The sequence below is a fragment of the Triticum aestivum genome, chromosome 4D (assembly GCF_018294505.1).
Source record: "Triticum aestivum cultivar Chinese Spring chromosome 4D, IWGSC CS RefSeq v2.1, whole genome shotgun sequence".
NCBI lineage: Eukaryota > Viridiplantae > Streptophyta > Magnoliopsida > Poales > Poaceae > Triticum > Triticum aestivum.
Window position 1 is genome coordinate 381,063,588 of NC_057805.1, and position 19,250 is coordinate 381,082,837.

General features: G+C 44.5%; 1 protein-coding gene across 2 annotated transcripts; it reads right to left on the reverse strand.

Moving 5' to 3' along the window:
* Positions 1-6,226: 6,226 nt before the first annotated feature.
* On the reverse strand, positions 6,227-13,551 carry LOC123098060 (ankyrin repeat and protein kinase domain-containing protein 1). 2 transcript variants are annotated; one of them, XM_044519935.1, is made up of 11 exons: positions 13,250-13,551; positions 12,890-13,051; positions 12,575-12,706; positions 11,899-12,038; positions 11,132-11,242; positions 10,901-11,026; positions 10,044-10,196; positions 8,614-8,715; positions 6,885-7,055; positions 6,710-6,789; positions 6,227-6,498 (listed from the first exon to the last, which is right to left on the reverse strand). In XM_044519935.1, exons 1-11 carry the CDS (start codon positions 13,392-13,394, stop codon positions 6,435-6,437), a joined length of 1,386 nt encoding a protein of 461 aa, XP_044375870.1. In that variant the 5' UTR covers positions 13,395-13,551; the 3' UTR covers positions 6,227-6,434. The 2 variants fall into 2 exon arrangements, with proteins under 2 accessions (XP_044375870.1, XP_044375869.1); XM_044519934.1 differs by having other exon boundaries at positions 13,138-13,550.
* Positions 13,552-19,250: the final 5,699 nt, after the last annotated feature.

The following is a 19,250-nucleotide window of genomic DNA, read 5'->3' on the forward strand; positions in this document are numbered from 1 at the left end:
TACATGTTCCTCTCACTATGAGATTATGCAACTCCTGAATACCGGAGGAACACCTTGTGTGCTATCAAACATCACAACGTAACTGGGTGATTATAAAGATGCTCTACAGGTGTCTCCAAAGGTGTTTGTTGGGTTGGCATAGATCGAGATTAGGATTTGTCACTCCGTGTATCGGAGAGGTATCTCTGGGCCCTCTCGGTAATGCACATCACTATAAGCCTTGCAAGCAATGTGACTAATGAGTTAGTTGCGGGATGATGCATTACGGAACGAGTAAAGAGACTTGCCGGTAACGAGATTAAACTAGGTATGATGATACCGACGATCCAATCTCGGGTAAGTAACATACTGATGACAAAGGGAATGACGTATGTTGTTATGCGGTTTGACCGATAAAGATCTTCGTAGAATATGTAGGAGCCAATATGAGCATCCAGGTTCCGCTATTGGTTATTGGCCGGAGATGTGTCTCGGTCATGTCTACATAGTTCTCGAACCCGTAGGGTCCGCACGCTTAACGTTCGATGACGATGTGTATTATGAGTTATGTGATTTGTTGACCGAAGTTTGTTCGGAGTCCCGGATGAGATCACGAACATGACGAGGAGTCTCAAAATGATCGAGAGGTAAAGATTCATATATAGGATGATGGTATTTGGACACCGGAAGTGTTCGGGGTGATACCGGGTCACCGGAAGGGGTTCCGGGCAACCCCCGGCAAAGATATGGGCTTAATGGGCCAAGTAAGGGAACACACCAGCCCCTTGTGGGCTGGTGCGCCCCCTATAGGGCCAGCCACGTGGGGAGAAAGGAAAAGGAGAGGAGGAAAAGGAAAGTATGAAGTAGGGCTCCTACTTCCTTCCTCTCCCCCCTCCTTCCTTTCCCCCTTGTCCAAATATGGTAGGGGGGTGGTCGAATTGGACTAGGGGCCCAAGTAGGATTCCTCCTAGTTGGGCGCGTCCTAGGCTGCCTCCCCCCCTCTCCCTCCTTTATATATGTGGGGAGGGCACCCCTAGAACACACATCAATTGTTCCTAGCCGTGTGCGGCGCCCCCCTCCACAGTTAACACCTCGGTCATATCGCCGTGGTGCTTAGGCGAAGCCCTGCGCCGGTAATTTCATCATCACCGTCGCCACGCCGTCGTGCTGACGAAACTCTCCCTCGTCCTCAACTGGATCAAGAGCTCGAGGGACGTCATCGTGCTGAACGTGTGCTGAACACGGAGGTGCCGTACGTTCGGTACTTGGATCGGTTCGATCGTGAAGACGTTCGATTACATCAACCGCGTTACTAAACGCTTCCGCTTTCGGTCTACGAGGGTACGTGGACACACTCTCCCCGCTCGTTGCTATGCTTCTCCAAGATAGATCTTGCGTGATCATAGGATTTTTTTTTTGAAATACTACGTTCCCCAACAGTCCATCCACCTCTAGAGTAGCTAGCTCATACAGACTGTCAAAGAGGGAGGAGTGCCGAAAGAGGCGCAAGAGTTCCATGAACTGCTTTAGGGTAGTCGGTCGAAGTGCGATTTGGATGTCGTGAAGCCAAGCACGCCCCTAGAAGCCCCTCACGGGTTGTGTAGTGCCGACAACGACACTTGGGGAAGAAGGCAAAGATCAAAGGAGCCCTCTTCGAGATGGACCTCCCCTCAATCCAATGATCAGCCCAAAACCGCCATAGGATGTCATCTTGTAATGACCACAATGTAGATGCGCGAAATATCTGTCCGGCTTCGGGGCTGAAAGGGGTGGTTCGAGAATGACAGGGGAAGGAGTAGAGATGCTTTTACATAGGACTGCCTACCACCATAGGAAACTAGTTTTTCTAGCGGTGGGGTACCTTATGGTGAAACATCCACCGTTGGTGTGGTTTTGGAGATTCGTGTATTTGTTTCGCGTATAAGAAGCATGAATGAAATACATAGGGATATGTGTGGGCCTTCTGCATGCTTTTGTCAACTTTTGTGAGGAGAGGGAAAGAGAAGGTGTGGAGAGAAGAACGGTTGCATGCATGTTAAATATTGTCCCTCTCCACATCAAAAGATTTCTATTTAATTTCATTGCAAAATTGTAAATGATAGATATCTTTTGAATTGAAACTCTATTTCTAATATTTTATATATACTTTTGAATTCGTACCGAGAAGATATTCAAAACAAGATCAATCATAGATACATTTGAACTAGTTTTAACTTTGCTAATTTGAAAAAAAGGGGATTTCACTCATCTAAAAAACATTATTTCACTCATTTTGGAAAACCACTCATTCAAAAAAAAATGATTTCATTCGTTCCAAAAGATTTCACGCAGTTACGAAAATAAAAATTTCACTAATTTGTAAAAACAGATTTCCCTCATTTCAATAAGCTGATTTCACTTCATTCCAAAATATAATTTCCCTCATTCAGAAAACTTATTTTACTCATTTTAAAAACCATATTCAGTCATTTTGAAAGACTGATTGTAGTTTTTTTGAACCAATGACTTCTTTCAATTAAAAAATCACCCATTTTGAATAACATATTACAAGTCATGTTCCACATCTTCACACGCTGATACACACATAGCTGAATTGAAGTGGAATCTGTTTCACATGTTGAAAAAAATATGTTTCGCATTTTTTAAATAATCAGTTTCACATATTAAAAAAATGGGTTTCACTTATTTCGGAAAAAATGAACACAAATTTCAATCATTTTACTCAATTTCATAAAAAAGGACACATGTTTCAGTTGTTTTACCATTTTAAGATTTCACTCATATCAAGGAAACACTGAATTAAAATGATGTCAATTTTTTTAAAACCGATTCCATCCATTTCAAAACACCGATTTCACTCATTCAAAAAAAATGAATTTCACTCATTTAAAAAACCTACTCACTCACTTAAAAAAATGATTTCACCCATGTCAAATACTGTAACAACTTTCACTGAAATAATATGCACGAATCTAATGCACGTATATGATGGATTTCTCACCGGTAGGTACCAGCACCGTTAGAAAGGTGTTTGCGTAGAATGGCATGGACGGGCTCTGCACGCGGTTAGGCAGTAGGCCTACCAACCGGGCAAGATAGCCGAACGTCGCCGTCTGGCTACGAGAACGACACGCAGAGCATCCGCATGCACCGCAGGGCGCGGCGCATCCGTGCAATGCAAGCGAACGCGCAGCCGGCAGCCTACCCTGTAGCGCGTGCAGATCGTAGGCGCGGGAGCGGCGACACTGTAGGTGGTGGACTCGGCAGTGCATGCAGCGCCTGCGTGCGTCCGAGCCTGTGGTTGGTCGCCTGTGCGCGTGTCCCCGGCGCTGTCCTATCGCTCGCTCGCGCCGGTCCAAATCAGCAAATCGCTACCTGTTCACGGTTGTCCGCTCCGGACGCACTGCCGCCGCTCTCGCCCGGGCTCCGTCGGGTTGCCCGGATAGGCATCTAGCCACCCTGGTCACTCTCACCGGTGAGGGCAAAGGCGGGCCTCCCTTCTCGTCGCGCATGGGCATGGATGACGCAGGTTGATCCACTTCACATGATTTGACGATTCACATCTCCATCATGCCAGGTTTGCAATGTCGTCGTCTTTTAAGTACACGGGCATGGATTGCGCTTTTGAAAAAACGTCCTCGGCCTGGCCCGCCTGCACGGGTCAGGCTTGGGAAATGATTTGGTCAATGCAAGCTGATAGAAAGGGGGTTAATAAACAAACCTGGGTCAGCTGGAAGGAAGGAAAGCTGGCACCTCACATTGCATGCATGCGTGCACGCGGTTTGTCACGTCATGTGAGGGCAAATTTGACAATTTTAATCTGAAATCATTTCACAAAATGAACCGTTCCAAAAAAACTCAGCTTACCTTTTTGAGTGGTGTCCGACATGAAGGCGCCACACTACATTGTGCAGCGCCTGTCCGTCTAGCCAGCGTCGCACCCGTGTGATCCAAAAATTACTAAGACAGTGTAGCGCCTCGCTTCTAGGCGTTGCACAAGTGGTTGCACTACAAAATGAAGCAACCACTAGGGCAACGCCTAGAAGCTATAGTGTGGCGCCTAGCTCTTAGGCGTTGCACATTGACTTAGTAATTTTTAGACAGTCCGGGGTGCGACACTGGCCAGGCGTGCGGCCCCTATCAGTCTGGCGTTGCACAGTGTAATGTGGCGCCTTCGTGTCGGTCGCCACTCAAAAAGGTCAGCTGAGTGACTTTTTTTTAGAAACAGTTCATTTTGTGAAATGATTTCATCTACAGGTTAAAATTGACAAATTTGCCTCATGTGAGTGCACGAATGACATGACACTGCCTGACGTGCAGGTCCTCGGTGCGAGCGTGAGGAGCCTAGGGCATCTCCAAGGCCAACCCCGCAAACCGCCCTCCGGACCGCGGAAGTCATCTAACACGGGACTGTATCGATCCGCGACGCAGTCCGGACATACTTTCTCCCGCAAATCCAAGATAAATGTGGGAGCTTTGCGGAAGTCCGGACAGCGGACACGTAGGACTCCGACACCCTTGATCCACCGAAAACCATTTCCGGACCCCGTCGCCACTCCACCACGCCACACCTCTGCCGGAACTCTACATCTCCGTCACCTCTAACGTTCCAGCCCGGCTCCACCTCGCTTCTACTTCGTCGCCGTTCAACCCTTGTCCTCTGACCGCCTCACCAGGTACCATCCGCTACTACTATACTCACTATGCCCAGCAACTGTTCGATGAATTGCGGGAGCTAAAAATAGTTTTCCCTTCTTCTTTCTAACAATGGATTCCGATTTGGAGTACATATACGAGCACTATGTTGAATCGTCTGACGGCTCGTCCGACAAGGAGTACTCGGATGAGACAGCGATGATGCGGGCGGTCCTTGAAGACGTGGAGCGTGCGGAGAAGCATGTTCTCAATTTCAAGGGCGCGATCAAGGGTCATCGAGTGCTTAACCGCAACAGGGCGCGCGGCCATTTGATACTGATGGCCAACTACTTTGCCCCGAATGCACTCTTCACTGACCATTTTTGCCGGCGTTTTCAGATGCGCAAGATTGTCTACGGTCGTTTGTACCATGGCGTCCAGTCTTATGATGACTACTTTGTCTTGAAGAAGGACGTCGTGGGAACAATTGGCTTCTCTGGTTACCATAAGTGCACGGCCACATTACGAATGCTTGCATATGGCACGGTCGCTGATTCGTGGGACGAGTACCTACGAATGTCTGAGAGCACATGCGGAGCTGCCATGGTCAGGTTTGCAACTCCCTTGGCCGAGGTGTTCGGACCTCAATACCCGAGAAAACCAACCGTGACAGACACCGAGAGGCTCTTGGCAATCTTAGAAGCAAGAGGGTGGCCAGTTTTGCTTGGATCTCGTTGACTGCATGAATTGGAAATGGAAGAACTGCCCGAAGGCTTTACAAGGGCAATATCAGGGTCACGTTAAGAAGCCCACCATTATTCTTGAAGCATGATCTTTGGATTTGGCACACTTTCTTTGGCATGCCCGGGTCTCACAATGACATCTATGTGTTGTGAAGATCACCGTTGTTCGCGAGGCTGACTGAAGGAAAAACTCCTCTTGCCACTATACTGTCAATGGACACGAGTACAACATAGGCTCTATCTGGTTGACGGCGGGCTACCTTTGTTAGCACCATCTCTAACCTAGTTGGCTAGAAAAAATCCCACTTTGCCGAAAGCCAAGCAGCAGCTAGAAAGATGTTGAGAGGGCATTTGGAGTTCTACAGGCCCATTTTGCAGTTGTTTATGAACCTGCTAAATAATGGGATCCAAAGACCTCGTGGGAGGTGATGACATGTTGTGTGATCATGCACAACATGATCATCGAGAATGAGGGTGAGGATGTTGTCGCAGCTCTAGAATTTACGAACAAGGGTGGCGAAGGAGCGGCAGGGGTGGTGCGCGACCAGATCTGGCGCGGCGAGCGACAACAGCAGTGCTACAAGCGAATCAGGGGCAACAGCGGTTGTGCGGCGGGCGAAGAGAGGAGGAAGGGAAGCAAAGGTGAAGGCAGTTGAACAATTGGCGCGCAGCCGCCGATTTTACATCTCCAATAGGTGGAGATGCAAATTTGCATCTCTAGGTGTTGTATTTTACATCTCCTGGAGGTGGAGATGTATTTTTTTTTCATCTACATCATCTGTTGAAGCAGAGTTTTTAAGCCTCAGAGATGCAAAAGTTAGTTTTTTTGCATCTACATCATCTATTGGAGATGCTGTAAGTGCTGGCCATTTGACGAACCACATGCACAAGGCTAACCAATGCCATCACAGACCTGACTAACAGAGTAATATCTATATATCATGCTAAACAGTGCCTATTGACAAAGCAGACTCATAACAAGGCTACGCACTGAGAATTCTACCTCTAACACTCGCAATATGCCACTACTATAGCATCTAAAACGGGTTGCACGACCTCCAGAGCCGACATGTTTCTCTAATCGGATGGTTTGAAGCTTTTCCTAGCGAAGTGGTCCTTTTTCATTGCCTCGACAGCCTCCCTGCAAATGTGAAAATTTTAGTGCCTGGTTTAATCTGGTTTGTAAATGTGAGTGAATAAGCATGACACAAGATTGTCTCCATTTTCTTCCCCACATAGATTTAGGTAAAATAAATAAATTTACAGGTTACAAGTCATGGGCACAAACATTTTCCATTTAAGAAATCATCGAAGATATTATGAAAATATACTGTGTATATAAGATACGTTACCGTAATGCTTTCTCCATCTCGGCATTTCCAGGGTCCAGCTTCAGTCCAGCCATGAAAACATCACATGCTTCTTTATACTCCTATCGATAAATGAAGGCAGATTACATATGAAAGATGCCATATGAAGAAATGCAAAGTGAAAAAAAAGAGTATAATCTGAATTTATTTATTTGACCTTGAGAAACATGAGAGCAACTCCCTTCCTGTAGTAGCCTTTCAACCATTCAGGGCGCAATTCAATGCACGTATTAGCATCAAGCAAAGCCATATCTACTTCAGTCATTTGCATGTGGCACAGGCTCCTATTCGAATACAGTGTTGCATCAGTCGGGTCCAACTCAATTGCCTGCACCATAACAGACAATTTAAGTAGGGAGAGACATATTACTATCAATCAATTTTTTATCACAAACAAGTAAAGTTGCATATATCTATTGTGAAGGGTTGACAATGTATGCGAGACAACAGCCTCATTTACTCGGCTAGCAAGACAACGCATGTTCTATGTCTACCAGCAATACATACAAGTCTGGCGACACTTGATGATGGTTATAAACTGAAACCTGAGAACCAGGGTTTCTCAAACCATTACGGGCATCTTCTAGAGGGCTGCTGAAGGTGACTTAAATTTTCAATAGTTACCAACAGTTAATGGTTGACGAAGGTTTCCAAACAGCACAAATACACAGTACATGTCGAAATTGGCTAGAAAAACCCTGAGTATAGTGGAACCAACTATGATAAAATCCCACGTCTTAGTTTGCCCTCTGCCCACAAAGGACCAAGTACTTGAGTAGAAAGTATTCATTTGATTAAATGTCTCGTTATATTCTTTAATTATTTCCACTCCTCAGGCCACAGGAGAAGACCCAAATGACCTTCTCTTCCTCCTTATCCTATCATCTTCCTCCACTCTGATGCAAGCCAGCACCAGACCTCAACCTGAGTTGCTTCGAGTGCCGCCCCTGACATAGGTCTCAAGCAGCAGCGAGTACATCTCAGAGTGGATGTTCCCAATGGCGATCTGTAAGCCTCGGCCACAAAGACGCCAGACTTGAACCTTGAGTGAGACTCTTGAGCACAATGCTGTCGGAGAGAGGGAACAAAACGAGCACACCTGGGCACAGAACGCAGGGCCCTGGTGGCACGCGTCAGAGGAGCCCTTGAGCACAGAGGGACAGCATACTGGGAGATGAGCGACGAGCTCGAGGTGGTGGCGGTGAGAGGAGGAACCTGTGAAGAGGTTGAGCATCCCCCATGCCACTCAAGTACAGCCGTAGGCAGCAGAGGCACAGCAGACCGTGCCAGACACAGAGCCATACAGTGGAGAAGGGTAGGGGCGGTTTGACCTTTTGGCATCGGTTTTGAGAGCCCATTTAACTCATATTCTTGCTAGAGCATTTTATCAGCGCCAAAGCACCATGCGTCATTTGGGATACTGCCAAGCACTTGGAGAATATATCATTCCAGGCAAAGGGCAAACTAAGATGAGGCACTTTATCAAATCTCCTAATTAAGTACATTATTACCTAAGAACTGTGTTAATCCATGGATAGTCTGTCTACAGTGTTAAAATGCAAAATATAGTACAACACAAACAGAAGCTCAAATTCTGTATCGCAACAGCAAAAGGTTTCCCTTTAATCGTTCCATGCATATGAATCTTGCAAAATTTGCATCCAAATAAACGTTTTTTGTTGTTTTTCTCCCTATCTAAATAGGTATTGTTATGTCCGCAACAGCAGTAATAGAAAGAAGAATCAAAGGATAAATGATAGACTAAAGAAACATACTACACAGAAAGGTAGAATATGCCTGACATCACCAATACAGTTGCTCACATTACTGCTGGTGTTGATCAAGCATTAGAGTAGCATTACATGATTCCTCACATTAGTACTAACCTCGGTGTAGAACATTGACGCGCCACGATAGTCCTTTCTCTTAACAGCTTCCTCACCGCATAATTTCAGCTGGATTTTGGTATTGCCATCATCTTCCTCATCCTAAATCATGGAGAAAATTAAACACCGATTAGAATATAGACGTAAAATGTCCAATATCTACAGAGATGAAAGATAAGTTTTCATGTCGAGAAAGGTTAAAGTAATTTGATGAGACAATTTCATATAAAAATAAAAAAGATCAAACAAACAAATAAGTCTAGTTTCTAGTCACTAGGTCCTGTTGGTGCTTTAGATCACCTTCACTCCTTGAGGATGCGCTTTCTTGTTTCTGTCCTTTGCCCGCACTTAAGAGTGTCTACGCGCTATGCGACAACAAAAACGCCTAGCGCTCAATCGTGCTAGGAGTGCGCTTACTGCACCTAGGTGTGCTTAGGCAAGATGAGCACTAGGCAGTCGCAAAACGCATCACATCATAATATATAATGCAGTTCTGGCGTAAAAATATACATGAAGACCTTCTGTTGATAAGATCAGCATCCACCAGAGGTTGAGACTCAAAATTGCAAGTCACTCAGGTAACAACATATTTGGGTACATGCCAAGATTATAATGAACTAATATAAACCAAAGTGTCAAGATGGAATTTTAAGCAAAACCATTTCCCTTGCTTGACTTCATTGGCATTTCACATTGCACCCGTGCGACATTCCTTCTTTATTGTTTACTTGCACATGGTTTACTCACTCGGTTCCCTTTGGGTGTTTAAAATACATTTTTTTCCCTTGTCATACCTAGATCAATTATCCTTTCAGTCATTTTAAATCCTTGGAGACCATAAAACAAAAAGAAAGAACACTTAAACCCAACATTAACTTATTTCTTCTACTGGGACAATAAAGTAAAAGTCCCGGACATTCCTTTTCATTAAAGCAGTTTTCATACTGACAACAAATGTCAAATTCATTGAAATGTGTCTCTGAATTGATCTTTGGTTTGTGATCCACATAATAAAATAATTTAAAAGTGAAAAATGTGAGCATAGCACTAATACGAATGCTACTTTGCGAACTATCTTAAAGAATATGCCCTAGAGCAAAACACGGTTATCAAGAAATTCAAGCTGGTCCCACTCAAAAAAATAATAGAGCTAATCACTTCACGTTGCTGAAACATAGGGACAGTTAGGAATGCAAGCCTTAGGCTTTGAATCTTAATGAAATACAGAATTGTCAAGTACTCCCTCTGTAAACTAATATAAGAAGGGATCTAAAAGGTCTTATATTAGTTTACAGAGGTAGTACATAGGAATCAATTCATACCCTGGGCTTGGAGCGTAATACAGAATTATCAAGTACATAGAATTCAATTCATCCCCTGGGCTTGGAGCGTGATACAGAATTATCAAGTACATAGAATGCAATTCATACCCTGGGCTTGGAGTGTTTTGATTTGGCATTAGCAAGAATTCCATCAACAGTCCAGTTTGATATAGTTCGAATTGGAGAAGTTAAAGGAAATAGTAACTCCACATGCTTTCTTCTTCCACAGCTTGCTGCGATTTGTATTGGCATGGCACCACACTGTCAAGTAACAGATGGATGAAACATGAGCCACATGATTTAACAACAGAGGAGGTTATTATATAGCTACTAGAAGGGTTACTCGGACGAAATGTAGCTACTAAAAGAAGGAAAAAACTAATGTGGACCTAGTCAAGAATCTTGCCAGTATTCATTACACAAAAAATTTATATAATGCAATAAAGTATAATGGAACATGTCCCACACACTTAAAAATGTCAATTGAGGTACTGCTTCTAGAAGTGTCAGCGTGCGGCCAAATCACACATTCATTGAAAATTATTTGGAGCAAGTGCATATGAACTTCTAGTTCCTCATATTAGTACCCTTATGCTCTACCAAGCATAAAACAATTTCCTGAAGTAAATCAGATTAAAATTTCAAGAGTCGAGAGTTCACAAGGCACAATTTTAAATAAATGGCAAATGTGCAAATTTGCAATCTTACATTAATTGGTGGAAATGTGCAAAAGTTGCCCCAAGTTGTCAGATTATAATCTGAGAGGATTATCGTACATTTGATTTCATGCACATGCTGATCAAATTGCAAAGGCAGATTCTGTATTTAGAACATAAATAGGAAGATGGGTTCATGCTAGTTGCTGGACTGTGCCCAGTTCCCTAGATAATTTCATTTAAGGAAATTGTAAGCACTATGTGATACGAGCAAGTAGAAGAATGCAAAGCGAAAATAAAATAACTCACATGACTATTTGGGATATTAGGGTCTGCACCAGCCTTTAGCAAGTACTTAATGCAGTCAGTTAACCCGTAAGTAGTTGCCACTACCAAGGCAGTATCAGGATTAGTAGAATTTACATCTGCACCTGCCTGTAGATATGGATTATATAAAACTAAAAGTTGTGGTCACTGCAGTTTTTTAATTTTTCATGCAAATAGATATTCGCATAAGTATTATTTTTTCTATAGACAGACCTCGACAAGTAGTTTCACACACTTCAATGAAATAGACTCTGGTAGTCCTTCAGAAGTACCACTTAGAGCTGCAATCAATGGTGTACCTAAAACTTCTGAAACCTTGTTCGGCTACAAGAAAAGATCAGCTTGAGTGAGAAAAAATAACCGTAACATACTACAGAACACGCCACGTGTTAAATTCTGGAATAAAAGATGTAAAAATATATAGAGGAAAATAACAACGTACAGATGTGGAACATGTTTCCACACTGATGAATCTCCTTTTTTTAGGAGGATTACAGAACTATTATAGGCTGACAATTTGCAGTACATTTTTTTATATAAATGGACAAGTCCTTGGTGCAAAGACGGTTTTTTCTTCTCAAGTTTCAACCATCTATGGCATAGTAACATACAAAATAACACATACATTGAGTGGCAAGCCAAATAAGAAACTGTACATGGTACACCAAGATATTTTTTAAAAGCAAAGGGGCAGGGGAGGCCCCCATGACAAAAAAAATTAACGAATATGAGTCCAAATTCACGTCCGTGAGGACGTGAACCCAAGTAGCTGGGTTGTACATCCACTCCCCTATGTTCACTTTTTATTGCACCAAGAGTTATCCTCATTCTCCATATTGATGGAGGTTCCTAAAGCTATAAGACAATTTGGCATTTGTATGTATCTGCTATGACATCTGCATGGTGCTATAACCAAACTGAAGATCACACAAAAAGCATTTGTATATTGTAACAAAAAAGTTGTGGAATTAAATTATTACATCTGCATGGTGCTCCAATAAGACTTTCATGACACTGGCCTTCCCATAGTAAGCAGCAATATGTAGTGGTGTCCCATGAAAATAAGCTATATCAACACTAGCTCCTCTAGATAGCAATAGTCTTGCTGCTTCGTGATGCCCTAGATAAAAGGCACAAAGAGAGACAATAAAATGTAACCATGAAAAGAAAAGAAAAACATTTCTGGACAAGAGAACATATCCTTAAGGATTTTGATCACTACCATTTCATGACTTAGCAAGAGGCCGAGCATGCATAAATTGTGATGGTTATTTGGAATACAAAATACTTAAAGTAGCAGAGGTAATTACCAGAACTGAACGCCATCTCAGCCGTGGGTCAAAAGGATATATAGTTAGCTAACACTTAACAGATTTTGACATCCCAAGACCAGCAAGAACTAGTAAAAAAAACAATCAAATCAATCTGTTTTCTCTTACGAACTTGTATGAACATTGAAACTACACTTTGGTAGATGTGCAAGAGTTCAACATCCAAGTGGAACAAAAATAAGAGCCACAAATGACCAAGTGACCTAAATGAAGAGTTCCAGACTGGCCAGTAACAATGGAAAATTTATCTTTCATCTTTACATCGCAACAAATTAATAAATGTAAAATCTACAGATGAAAAGCTAAGTATAAACAGAGAGGATACCAAATTTTGCAGCACAGTGAAGAGGAACAGAGCCTGCGTCGTCTTTCTTATTTGGATCTGCCCCATTGTCAAGAAGGTACCTAACAACAGCCATTTTTCCATCCAATGCAGCAGCAGCCAACGCAGTTACACCTACCAGCAAAATCAGAGAAAAGTAAACTTGTGCAATCATCGACATCCGTAAAGGCATGCGAAATCGAGATGAATTTAATGTGATATACATAAATGGAAAGACTTGAAGATGGGTAACATTGCAAAATTGAGCTAATCAGAACAGAAACTGAATCAATCTTAACGCAGAAAAGGTGCACATACCAATTTTGCTTCCAGCATTGATGTCAAAGCCGAGCTCCTCCACCAAGCACCTGCACACATCAACTTTTCCCAGGCGCGCGGCGGCCTGAAACGGCCCAACACCTTGGATGGACACATCGGCAAGCCACGCCTTCTCCTCCGCATCCTTGCCGCTCGCCAACTCTTCAACGCCAGCACCAAAAATCCGCGGGTCAGACACAGGCATATCGCTACATTACATATCGAAACAAGCACGCGCATGCGCAGACCCCATTCCCGCCAAAACCCTAGCAAATGCGACGCCGCATCGTGGGGAGAGGGCGCCGCGCGGCCGTGCACGGCGAGATTCTTGAGATGTGGGTGCGACGGGAGATTGCCCACCCCTGAGGCGGCGGAGGTCGCCCCCGGTGGCCGCGTCGAAGAAGGCCGTCTGCGGCGAGTCATTGCCGGGAAGACCGCCGTACGGAAGCGCGCGTCGAAGAGCGCTCTCGATGCCGAGCCTCATATCAAATCCCGAGCCGTTCATGGTCGCCGGCGGCCGGCGATGCTCTACTGTACTTGGGTCTTCGCCTCGAACCACCGGTGCGGCGGTGCCTCGAGCTCGACTGTTGCCTGTTGGGGTTTGGGGTTTTTTTTTGGGGGGTTTGGGGGTTTACCGCAGCAGAAGAAACGCCGATGAAATATTGTTGTTTGGAACACGGTTCTGCGCCGAAGTCCCTGCTCTGGTTTTATTTTGTGTATGTACTCATTGACACATGGAACCAGTTTGCCATTGGCTCTGGTGTTTTTTTTTTCTTATTCTTCTTCTTCCCCAAATCGCCTTGCCCGAGAAGGAGAGGAGGTGACGTGGGAGCTCAGAAGGGGTTGCGAAGCTCAGGAGCACACGAGTAACAAGCGAGAGAAGCGGTGGGTGGCCCACTCGGAATGTCGGGGGGAGCTTGGGAGGGGTACCCGAGCATGGGAGGCAATGTATTGGTGCACAGTGTCAGGGCGACAACGAAGCTCGTTCTACGACAAATTGAGGGGAATAGGGCTCAGGAGGAATGGTGGAGCTTGGGAGGCAACGGATCGTCTCCCGGTGTCAGGATAGTAGAGGAGCTCATCTGACGAACGGATCGATTGGGTAATGGGACTCGGGACAAGTGCGGAATGTGAGGTTAGGGCCGGTGGCACGCTCGCCATGTAGTGGGCGGGGTGAATGACTAAAAGGATTGAGGTGGACCTAGAGGGGGTGAATAGGGACAACTATAAATATTACTTTGATTATTAGCAAGCTTATGCTATGCGGAATATAAATGGGTGCCTATGACAGATAACCAAAGACACTAGAGACAAGGATATATCCCGATATTCACTTCCTTGGGAACTAAGCACCGTTGGAGGGGTGGGCGTTACCATGAAGAAACACCGACACCACGAAGGTTCACCCTCTTCTTGAAATATCACCATAGAGGTGATTCTTCAACCACTAGTGGTAGACCTTGAGGCGATATCCAAACATTTACAAACTTTTTGAGGGTAATCATAAGTTGATCCATCACTGAAGACTCCTACTAACGAGGTTATCCTCCACCTGGTAGGCCCACATATAGATAAAACCCAACGAAGGCCCATGGAGGCCCAAGCTCACCTCTTATATGATTCAAGATAATGTCAGTAGCAATCGTCAGTCAACATGATGCACCCATGGGAGGAATTAGGTCACTTGGTTCACAAAAGCACCCCTCACTCGAATAAACTTCGCTTGGGCTACCCGGGAGGCCAACGACCAAGAGCATCAATAGAAACGTCCACTAAGCATTGATGTCTGGCGTTATTATTTTTATCATATACAATTAAGTGTGTACGTTACATCCTGTAGTGGGCAGGCATTATTACACACATGTAATGTAGCTAACAGCAACCCAGGAGTGCAACGCACTCTATATAAGCCTACACTTGATCTCCGATTACAAGTTTGGAACCCTTATATTCGCAAAATCATACGCAATAACACCTTTTCGTGAGATAGGACAATGGCTTTACCTCCACCATAGAGGAGCCTAAACCTGTATACATCTTATGTCACCTGCTCGCGTCTCGGTAGATCAAGCTTTGTTTCCCTACCTCTCTTACTGTTAGATTTATCCTCACCGCAGTCTATGCCCACCGTGGGGTTGCGCATATTTTGATCCATGGCGCGAGTGTTTTCTTCATCGATTTCTGGCGTTGAGATGATCCCGAGGAATGTCTCCTCATTTGTTTGGTCGGCTTCGTCGATGACGACTCGGCGTGTCATCCTAATGCCCCGCTAAACTGCGACGCACTGTTGGCTCGCGGTAGTACTCACTACCTGTTGAAAATATGCCCTATAGGTAATAATAATTGTATTATTTATTTCCACATTTATAATTAGATGTTTATTCTATGATATAATTGCTATAGTTCTTGAATATGTGATTCAAAGGAAAACACATAAGCACGTGTAGAGTTATAAATGGTAAAACTTGATTCCTAGTCTCGCCTCTAGGACTAGTTCAAGTATTGCATGATGGTTACATTTTTCTGATCATCGCCATAAATTAAGTGTAACAAGGATACTAACAACTTTGAGAATATGATGTTAGAAGAACGATCATATTGAATTGCCCCAACTTGTTTGTTATACTTAGAGATGTTATCGTCGCAGGCCTACAATCTATAACACAGAGTGTTAACGTATGCTCAGTTCCTTAGACCATGAGAGTATAGAGTCACTTCAAGCTGGACGATACAATTTTGGGTTGCTCCAATGTCGTCTATAACACGGTGATCATAACGACAACTTATGGATTTATCGAAAAGTGTGACAAGGGGCAAGATAGCTCAAGAGTGGGATATGATCATCCGATGATGGAGAGATATTCTTAGGGCCCTCTCAGTGTGACAACATCCATCATTGTTTGGCCAGACACATGTGACTTGCTCACAGGGATGCCAGAACATGGCAACAAGAAATAAGAACAAAACTGGTAACAAGGAGACGTTATAGTGAGCATGAGAATGACTCGAGAGGATACTGATATATCTCACATCAGGTTTTGTAACGTACTGTGAAGCAAAGGGAATAGCATATGATAACCAAAGGTTCACTCGAATATCATTCGTGTGGATATAGGGGTTAACATGGATGTCCACGGTTCCCCTCTTGATCATGCAACGAAAGAAAGTTTTGTTCATGTCTATATCCACCGAACCTACTGGGTCACATGCTTAAGGGAATTATGATATGTTGAGTTCTAGTGGAGCGAGGAATATGAGAAAATATTACTGGAATAGTTTCAGGAATAAAAGAAATAGTTTCGAGATAAATCGGAAGCATTTTGGGGTTATCGGAAGTGTTTCAGGTAATACCGGGAAAAGATATATAGGTAGAAAATGTTTTCAGGACCTAATATAAATAATAGAGGGCTCTATATTGATTAAGAGGCCCTTAGAATTTATTTAGGGGCTATGGGGTAGAAATAATAAAGGCCTAATAGGAAAAGTTATTACGCCCTATTGGGCCCAACAGTGGAGGCGCCCCCTATTAGCTTTTTTGGACAAGCTAAGGGGGTGAAAGATCGAGAAGAGGGGTCTAGAGGGGGGTGATTAGACCCTTAACAAGTAAAAGTGGCAGTTTTTAAGATTCTTCAAGTTAAGGTTGAGTTTAGCACATGTTAATGGGCACACAATACATTTTACACAAGCATATCAAGAGTATGGGCAGCGGAAAGAGTAAAGCATGCAAGTGCAAGAATGTAAAGGGTTGGGAATTGGAAAGTGCAAATGCAATGGAGACGCGGAGAATTTGTGGCGTGGTTCCGATAGGTGGTGCTATTGCACGTCCATGTTGATGGAGACTTCAACCCACGAAGGGTAACGGCTGCGTGAGTCCACGGAGGGCTTCACCCACGAAGGGTCCACAAAGAAGCAACCTTGTCTATCCTGCCATGGCCATCGTCCACGAAGGACTTGCCTCACTCCGGTAGATCTTCACGAAGTAGGCAATCTCCTTGCCCTTACAAAGTTCTTGGTTCAACTCCATATCATGTCAGAGGCTCCCAAGCGACACCTAACCAATCTAGGAGACACCACTCTCCAAAAGGTAATAACGGTGTGTTGATGATGAACTCCTTGCTCTTGTCCTTCAAATGATAGTCTCCCCAACACTCAACTCTCTATCACAAATTTGGCTATGGTGGAAGAAGGATTTGAGTGGAAAGCAACTTGGGGAAGGCTAGAAATCAAGGTTTAAATTGTAGAAATGGAATCTCTTGATCTCAACACATAAGTAGGTGGTTCTCTCTTAGAAAATGAGTAGTGGAACTGTAGGCATGTTCTGATGGCTCCCTTACTGAGTAAGAGGGGAGGAGGGGTATAAATAGCCTCCACACGAAATCCAACCGTTACACTCTTTTGACCCAACTCGATGGCACCGATCAGAAATCTCGGTGGCACCAACCCGTGTAAAAGATATGAACACTGGAGGTCTCGGTGGGACCGACTGGAACAACTCAGAGGGATCGATGTGCAATGGAAAAGGTAGGCCTCGTTTCGGTGGCACCGAGTGCATCAACTCGGTAGGACCAAAGTGAAGCAATAAGGCAACAGAATGGTTGGCACGCCGTCTCGGTTGGACCGATTGCAAAACTCGGTGGGACCGAAATTATTGCAACCAGTTACAGAAGGTTTGGCAAGCTGTCTCGGTGGGACCGATTGCAAAACTCGGTGGGACCAAAATTATTGCAACTGGTTACAGAAGGTTGGGCAGGCCAAACCGGTGGGACCGAGAACCATATCGGTGACTCTGATTTGTTAGGGTTTGGTTGTGGCAGTGTCCAGATGAAATCGATGGGTCCGGATGGAGAAATTTTGGTGGGGCCGAGTTGGAATGTAGAGTTTTGGACAAATGTGGATAGAGAAAGTGGTTGAGGGTTTTGGAGCAATATCACTAAGCACTTGAGCAAATAGATCATGATCAAAAGCTTCAGCCCCTTTTAATAGTATTGCCTTTCCTATGGACTCAATGTGATCTTGGATCATTTAACCAAAAATGTAGAGTCTTGAGTTTTTGCCAATCCATGTCCTTAGCATTTTGAGGGGTGTCCACATCCTCTTGTCCTTGCCATGCCACTATTAAACTTGTCTGAAATATACTAGATAAAACTATTAGTCCAACAAAAGATATGTTAACATTAATTACCAAAACCACCAAGGGAGCACTTGTGCTTTCAATCTCCCCATTTTTGGTAATTAATGAAAACATACATAAAAGCTTCAAGTAATGGTATGAGATGAGCAGTATATTTAAAGCTTTGGAAAAACATGTAACTTGCATGAGCTCCCCCTACATGTGTGTAGTCATGTAATGATAGAATTGGAAGACATGTGAATGCACAACATGACAGAGTGAGTAATGAGTTACATGTATCTCGGCTATATGCATCAATGCGAAAAGGAATGAGAGATGTACCTTCATGTTTATGATTCTCTCTTGCAAACAATATGTGCAAACGCAAGACATCATCATGGACATGAGTGAGATGCATATACTTACCTAGTGGTTCTTGAACTAACTCTTGAAGAAGCAAGCTTGAGAAAACAGGGTTAGATAACACAAGAGAACTTCAAACAAGAAAGAGACTTCAAGATCCACAAGAATACCAAGACTGGGATGACATGTAATTGGTGAGTATCTGTCGGAGTAATGGGCCACGGGTAGCCTAACCCGAGTCTCTGAACCTTTCAAGACATTGGGCCGGCTGCGCCCCACAAACATCCAGAATGAAGCGCCACCTCCTGATGGCCGGCTGGCTCAAGTGGCCGGCTGCTGGAAGGCGGCCAAGCTCTAGAAGACGGAACCAAGACGGCCCGACTCCTAGCAGTCGGCCCATGGCGCCCTCAAAGTCTGCGCCCCAATTAAGAAGACAAGACCGGGTGTGGCTACAGTGTAGTCCATCACCCCCACGTCCAGGGCGAGGCGCGACTGTTGGGGATCGTAGCAGAATTTTAAAATTTCCTACGCATCACCAAGATCCGTCTATGGAGTATACTAGCAACGAGGGGAAAGGAGTGCATCTACATACCCTTGTAGATCGCGAGCGGAAGCGTTCAAGTGAACGGGGATGATGGAGTCGTACTCGCTGTGATCCAAATCACCGATGACCGAGTGCCGAATGGACGGCACCTCCGCGTTCAACACACGTATGGAGCAGCGACGTCTCCTCCTTCTTGATCCAGCAAGGGGGAAGGAGAGGTTGATGGAGATCCAGCAGCACGACGGCGTGGTGGTGGAAGTAGCGGGGATCCCGGCAGGGCTTCGCGAAGCGCAAGCGGGGAGGAGAGGTGTTGCAGGGGGAGAGGGAGGCGCCAGGGGCTGTGG

What these genes read in the sequence shown, in the direction of transcription:
- LOC123098060 (XM_044519934.1), bottom strand. Translation starts at nt 13,312, where the DNA reads ATGACTCGCCGCAGACGGCCTTCTTCGACGCGGCCACCGGGGGCGACC. An exon ending in TATTGGAGCACCATGCAGAT is followed by an intron (nt 11,243 to 11,898) that starts GTAATAATTTAA and finishes CTTTTCTTGTAG; the next exon opens with CCGAACAAGGTTTCAGAAGT. An exon ending in TTGCTCTCATGTTTCTCAAG is followed by an intron (nt 6,790 to 6,884) that starts GTCAAATAAATA and finishes ATTTATCGATAG; the next exon opens with GAGTATAAAGAAGCATGTGA.